The 7,413-nt window shown below is 41.1% G+C and overlaps 1 protein-coding gene across 4 annotated transcripts in view; it reads left to right on the forward strand.

The window, feature by feature from the left end:
* LOC147615653 (transcription initiation factor TFIID subunit 10-like) overlaps nt 1-5,586 on the forward strand; it is a 94,851-nt gene extending 89,265 nt beyond the window's left edge. For 3 of the 4 annotated variants that reach the window (XM_086778192.1, XM_086778195.1, XM_086778197.1), the window contains 2 exons: nt 5,066-5,116; nt 5,304-5,586. In XM_086778192.1, coding sequence (XP_086634318.1) covers nt 5,066-5,116; nt 5,304-5,393 — 141 coding nt within the window. In that variant the 3' untranslated portion in view covers nt 5,394-5,586. The remainder of the gene's footprint in view (nt 1-5,065; nt 5,117-5,303) is intronic. The other variant, XM_086778194.1, reaches the window with a different exon arrangement.
* Nucleotides 5,587-7,413: the final 1,827 nt, after the last annotated feature.

Genomic DNA, 7,413 nt, shown 5'->3' on the forward strand with positions numbered 1-7,413 from the left:
AGTGTGATCATCTAGCAATTAATCAGTTTATTCATCAATTTATTGTTCAATTTCAATTAGCTAGGATCAGAGATCCTCAGGATAGAGTCCACGTAGCAGCTTCCCATCTCACTGGTGAGGCAGTCACTTGGTAGCAGCATTGGTCTTATCTTTATACAGACCAGACCACAGGTGTCACAGCTTTTAGTTGGGATACATTTGTCCATGACCTGAAGACCAAATTCCTCGTGCCCATTGGTCTAAGCTATCTTAAATGACACTTATTCATCCAGTGTCGGACGGACTCCATATGAAGCAGCCTTTGGTTGCCGTTTCTCTTCTCTTTTGACGAGATTGGTGTCTCCATCTCTTGAGGCTAATAAAACCACGAAAGCATTTTCCGAGATCATTGAGTCCGTCAAGGACCGCTTGACCAAAGCACAGGAAGCCTATAGCAGATAGGCGAATAAGTCTAGACGAGATGTCCACTTCAAGAAAGGGGATTGGATCTATCTGCGTATCATGAAACAAAGATTAAAACAAGTGGGCCAAGCTTTCATTCCGTAGTTTTAGACCTTTCCCAATAGTTAAGAAGTTAAGTGATGTTTCCATGAAATTAAAGTTTCCTACCAGTTAGACGATGCATGATGTTTTCCATGTTTCTTGGCTAAAACCATATGTTGGACTAGAAGTGTTTGATGTTTTAGATGAACAACAGCCAGACGTGGTAGACGAAGCAGAAGTCATCGAGCCCGAGCAGATCCTTCTTCATCGTTGGAAGCATGGTTCCGGTCAACGGATACATTAGGTCTATACGAAATTCCGAGATCAAGGTACCCACGAAGCCGTATGGCTAGACGAGGAGTTCTTTCAAGAGTACCCCCAGTTATTGGTGGACTACTTGGAAGCCATGAACCTGCCACCAAGCTAAGCATGAGGGAATATCACATGCACTCTGCACTGTAGTGCATGGTGACAAACTGGCTCATCATCATCAGTGCAACATTGTATAGTATTAGTTCCTTTCAGGATGATATTTGTCGTACGCCGTTACCCCATTGTAATCCTTAGTCCAAGATAAGTCAGGCACAAGTTACGTAGGTCATTCTCAGCCATAGCAAGTCAGTCAGTCAGTCTAAGTTTAGTAAGAACCTTAGGGTTTGCATCAGAAAGCATTCTGCATATTGCACATCATTCATCCATTGCATCTAGGATATGACAAATACCCCAGATATCATCTAGTATTTATCAGGATATTTAGTAGGAATTTTCTGGTAATTTTCCCATCATTTTCAGCATTTTACACATCATTTATGCATTTATTGTGGACATGAGAAGTCGGCCAGCTCTGTGGCCAGCCGACTAGCTCATTGTGTCCATATAAATAGATCCCTAGCATATTCAGCCATTCATTCAATCATAAATCAGCATTGAGCATTCAAGCGCTTGGCATCCTCAGCACAAGGAGCAAAGCGATTGCAATTTGGCCAGTTCTTGCTAGAGACACAGCGCCACAAAGAGACATTGCTACGGACTCATACCACAAGGAGAGGTGGGCGACAACTCCAGCTCATTGATTTCTTCCAGAGATCTATCCCAGTGCCTACCCTAACACAGGAGGGGGTTACACGTCAGCGCGCTGCAGACCTGCGAGCCAGATAGAGACCGAGAGCACCAGGCTACCAGACTCCCAAACTACATCAGAGGGAGATCACAGAGATACGGGCTCGACATCAGCACCATATCCAGGAGCGGCTAGCTCACTTACACCCACACCCAGAGATCATGCTTCGAGGTATTTTTGCCTCGCCGTCGCCTATGTATCACATATTACATCCCCATTATGGTACTTGGTTGGAGCTAGACAGATCTGCATTGCATTCTTGTATACCCTGCGCATATAGGTTGCATACTGAGCCTCTAGCAGTAGTGCTCCATCCATCACACCCCCCCACTAGCTCAATACTTTCATAGTTTATTTCATGTTCATTTTGTCCTTTTTTTTTCCTGGACATCCAAAAGACATTGATTTGTCTCATAGGTCAAGTTCGGCCTCTAGTAGAAGTTAATACAGCTTTCTTTCTTTCTTTCTTTCTTTCTTTCTTTCTCTCTACATCTCTTTAAAGTTTGAAGTCAATAAAGTGGATTGCTAAACTCATGAAACTCTAGATACAGAAGACGGTGTGAGCATTTGTGTGACAGGATCCTCCGATACGAATACTTCCGCTGCATGTTACTGTCCATGGTGAAGAACTTAGGCGTATAAACCTTTTCTTCATATACTCGATTATCTATCGTTCCACTTCCTTTACCTCGGAGTGGCAGGTTTGCTCATAGGTTTTGACCCTAGAAGCACATCAATGCCAAGGTCAAGCTCTCTAGACGGTGTAACCCCATCTGGGAGATCATCGGGAAACACATCCCTAACTCTTGCAATAAATCACTGAAAGCAACTTTGTATATTTGGCTAATAGGGATCAATGTGTCTCTTGTGCATCTCTGACCTCATACAGACTGTACATCCACAGCCTGTGGTGGAGCACTCATGTGTCTTGGATGTGGAGGGTCATCTCAGTCCAGTATGCCTCAGATGTCTAGCACGCTGTAACTAGATTGTTCTCTTCAATGTAACCCTTGGGACGCACGTCGGCCACGGTATCTCTGGCAGTGTCTATGCCCAATCCATTTGGTGAGGTCATCTGACTCCGAGGATCCTCATGGGCATATCCAGAACCAGCTGAAATGAAACTAGTTATCAGTGGTGTCTCTATGTCAGCGCAGTTCCATTAGGCATAGTCCCAGCCAGCACTGGTCATGAAGGCAATGACTCGAGACGATGGGCAAAAATGTTTTCTTAACTCGAAGTGGAACCTCCCTTGTATCTCATAGTACACCGCGGATCTAAAAGGTAGTGTTCCTCCGTCACAACCTCTAGAGGAAGTAAAATCTATAGATCCTGTCCTCCCTTGCAATGCTTTCTGCTCTTCCAATCTATAGATCCTGTCCTCCCTTGCAATGCTTTCTGCTCTTCCAATCTCCACTTTCAAGCCACGAAAGACCTGAAGGATCTATGAGACCAGAAAGCTGTTACATGTGATCCATTAGTGATGAAAAAAGTCAAAGTCTAGCTTCTGAAAGGATAGACGGGGTCAACGTACTACGTAGACCCGCGTGTGTACAAAAAAGTAGGCAGCAGAAGAATAGCCACCGCTTGTGGGGCTGCCTCTGTGTTGCTGAAGCATTGGAACTGGCAAGTGGAGGGTCTGGGTTACTGGGACTGGGGGCATCTGACTCTTTGGAGGGACTCTGCTTTTTCTCAGTAGAGGACTCCCCGAGTGCATGGTGCCAGCTTGCTGCGGTGAGAGAGAGAAAGAGCGAGAGGTTATGAATGTCTATGAAAGACCCGAAGGGTCTATGAGACCAAAAGGTTGCTACATGTGATCCATGAGTAAACTGGACGTCAACACAACATGAATAAAGTGAAATGCTAGCTGCAGAAAGGAAAGACAGGGCCAACATACCACATAGATTCTTGATGTACAGTAAAGTAGGCAACAGAAGAACCTCATGTGTCCAGACTCGGTATTAAGTGTTGTCGTCCTCATGAATGTGTACCTGGCCTTGATATTATCTACTTGTGGTGGAGCCTCTCTTTGTCACTGAAGCAGGTCTTGGATCTTGAGCTGTCGGGTAGAGGGCCTAGGTCTCTTGGTCCTGGAGTGTCTGGCTCTCTGGAGGGCTGGTGCTCTCTCACGATACCCGTCTCTCAGAATGCTGCCTTGAAAGTAGGTACAGTCCAAGACATTTCTGGTCTCTGTAATGAATCACCTATGACAAAGGCCCGAACCCATCTCTCAGACTGCTGCCTTGGAAGTCTGCCTCTGTGATGCATCGACTCTTGTACGTATAGTCCAAGACATTTCTGGTCTCTGTAGTGAATCACCTATGACAAAGACCCGAACCTCTCCCAAGAGGCAGTTGTAGCGTCCCAGGAGACTGGGTATCTGAGTATGTAATACTTCTCCATAAGCAAGTATGCTAGTGAACAAGGTATGGAAGAGGCACTTTATCAAAGGCCTATAAATATGAATGCATCTTCTTTTGAATAAAGTAATGCTTTGTCTTCAAGTTTGCACGTGCTCTCAATGTTGTAATCTTAATTAAAGTAGTATACTTGTTTAAGCTAGCTTGATCTCTTGGACCATGTGGTCTTGCAAGAAATTTGATCCTGAATAGCGAGCAATCTTATTTTAGTATCAAAGCACAGGTCTTTAGTTTTGCCATGTGACTACACCCTCAGCTGACCAATGGCAATCCTCATGGCATGGGACGTGTCTATGGGGCCTCTCAATGAATCCATCACCAGTGACCCTCAAGAAGTGCTCTCTGTATGACTGGAGCTTCAGGTAAAAAAGCTCGGTCAGGGATATGAAGCCGGGTTGGGTCTAGATGGATGATGCGGTTGATCTCCTATCAAGAGGGATAAAGAAAGCAGGAGTCAAGTCTGTATTACATGGAAACCCATGCTTTGTTTGGGTTTTGGGTTGCTCTAAAGTGCCCATTAACGAGGAAGGGAGTTTGAGTCTGGAGCTGTTTGGTGCTTCTTTGATCATAGGATGTGGTAGGTCTGGCATATTCCTGGACAGGTGAAACATCAAAATAAAACCATGGCTGCACCCTGTGTTAATATACAATTGCTGGCTGGGCATTGAAAAGATACGTGACAGTATGCAGCAAGCCAAATATGGGGGTGGTCCCAGGGAGGGCAGTAGCAAGAGCAGGTTGAGTTGGGTCATATGGGCTTGACAGCCTGGCTAGGCTTATGTAGGGCATCTATTCAGCCCATGACTGGCTGCACATTCCATTTGTGGCATCCTCCATCCATCAAGCATTCCACTTGCAGTGCAGCCTGCTGTTTGATAGGTCCTGTGTTTTTGCGTAAATTGTTGTGCATGATGCTCTTAGCTTGCAAAGTGAGGTGAAACTTTTAGAAGCATAAGGGATTCATGTTGTAGGCTTTAGCCATTGCATGCTATTTATTGGTAAATTCCAATAATATTGTACCAAGTCCTGAGTTTTACGACAGGAAAAGCGATTTGTGTTGACAACTGAGGATTTGGCTTTAGCTCTTCGAGAGGTTCTCATCACAAAACTTCTTGTCAAATTTCTAAATTATTATGCAATTGTGTTGATTTTTAATGATCACTTGATTTCTGGCACATCTCAAGTTGAGTCTTTCCGTATGTAACTTGTTGCAAAGGTGTTATAAAGAGCCTTTTGGGCTTTTGTTGCTATTCCTGTTACTGAAAGTAGATCTTTTACAGTACGGTGTCAACATAAAGCGCCAAGAATATTATACAGATAGCCCGGTGGAAGGGGCAAGCTCAGCTGCCAAAGAAAAACAAGATGAATAATAGCAATGCTGCTTATCTTCAGTGGTCAGAGTAGGTGGTGCTCATGCAGATTATGGATATCAATTCATTGTGCTTCACTAAGGTTTCAAAATACCTAGAATAATACTTTCTCAAGGGCCATAACTTATTTGTGTTGCTTGGTGTAGACAACCGTTTATATTAAGGATTTAATATGATTTCTTGGTGCTCGCAACAGAAAGCATTCTTTTTAAAAAAAATAGACATTCAAATTCAATGCATGGAGCATAAGAAGATTGATAATCAAAACACACATCTCAAAAACACACTAAACTGGAAAGTCCCTTGTGTCACTCTGCTATTCTTTCTCCCTTAGATGCATGCTTTATTTTGTTGTGGATTACAATTTTTGACATCATTTTGTGGTCGCAAACGTAGGCAATACATAATAAACAAATCAAAGCATTCCATGTGGTAGCAAGGGAGCGAAAGCAAATAATGCAGCTCATAATTGAATGATTTATGTCCTTAAGAACTCAACTTGAAAAAATGTTAATAAGATAATAATTTCACTAAACCTATCAATATACAATCCTCACTTAAAATGAATGTCTTATGTACAACATTTTTTAGATCCAAATGGAGGCATTTGGATTCCCACTTTTTCCTTGACTTATTCTCTGCCCATGATTCTCCTAGAGTCTCAATCAGTCCATGTGATTTATAACCTTAGATCACTAATTTTAAGAAAAACGAATACAAGTTGCATTGAAAAACTGAAAGAAAATGCTAACTATTATTACTATAACCACCCATGGAACCAAAATGTGTGAGTACTTTGATGAGATATGCATTGGGCATCTCCTAAATCCAAAATGTAAGCAAAATGTAAGTGAAAGTGAAGAAGATAGTAATGGTCACAAAAGGTGGTATATGTAACAGCTAAAGACCTAGTCTTGTAGTGGATGTGATAGGACAAACTTGTGGATTTCCAAAAGAACAAAAGTATGCCGCTATCATGGAGGAGGAATGTGTCTTTCAATGTAGTTTTGTGTATCTCTAATGTAGTTTGAATGCCTTAATTTTTTATAGCACAAGAAAATTAATCTTTGTGCTTCATGCTCCTTTCACTTGTAGAATATAATTGTGATGGCTTTATAGTGTATCTTGTACATCAAATAAGTTACATATGTACTTCAAATCATACATATTAATCCTCAAAAAAGGCCAGATCAAAGAATCATCCCCGCATCGTCAAATTTTCAAAAATCTCTACTATTTAGCTTCTCTAAATTTGAAAATAGAAGAATGATTCTCAAGCTTTATCTAATTCATCCATAGCTCTTGATCTTAGAGAGAATGAGGAAAATTAAAAGGTGGTTTTGAAAGTGGTTTTGTGGCTTAGGAGAGGTTTTGAAAAAGGTGGTGGAGGAATAGCTTTGTCTAATGAATAAGCTACTTGTGCTATTGTTCAATGGTTTCCAAAAGCATGTAAATCAACCTTTTACTTCACAATCAATTCGTAAATTCTTTAGCATTACTGCGTAACTATTCCTTCTTGATTTGAAGCTTTAGTATTTACCAAAAATCAAATCGTGTCTTCTTTGCTCCCTAATAATTGAGTGAAATTTATTTTTAAAGTTTTCTAAAAAATCCTTCTCTTTGAGTGGCGACCAAAGCTCTAAATACCAATATTTATACGTATTAAATAGCTTGCTTTTCAAGAGATAACTCCCAAAAACAAAGCACAAGTACTTTTGAGATTTTAAGTATAAAAGCTCTCACAAAATATAGCAAGCTACAAATATAGTCTTAGATCTACCAAAAATATAAAATATTAATTGGTATGTATAAAGATTTGAAGCCTTAGACTTACAAAATATTAATACTAAAATATGAAATTATAAAAGATGTTCACATGTCTTCGAAAATATCTCATAGTGGTCATGTTCCATCCACGATTAACATATAATCCATCACTCAATCATTGTTTATATCCAAAATAATATTAGTCAACGTACTAATTGGTATGTAGAAAGGTTTAAGGCCTTAGATTTATAAA

Source organism: Cibotium barometz, chromosome 39, assembly GCF_041138505.1.
Source record: "Cibotium barometz isolate CiBa-2024 chromosome 39, ASM4113850v1, whole genome shotgun sequence".
NCBI classification, from domain to species: Eukaryota; Viridiplantae; Streptophyta; class Polypodiopsida; order Cyatheales; family Cibotiaceae; genus Cibotium; species Cibotium barometz.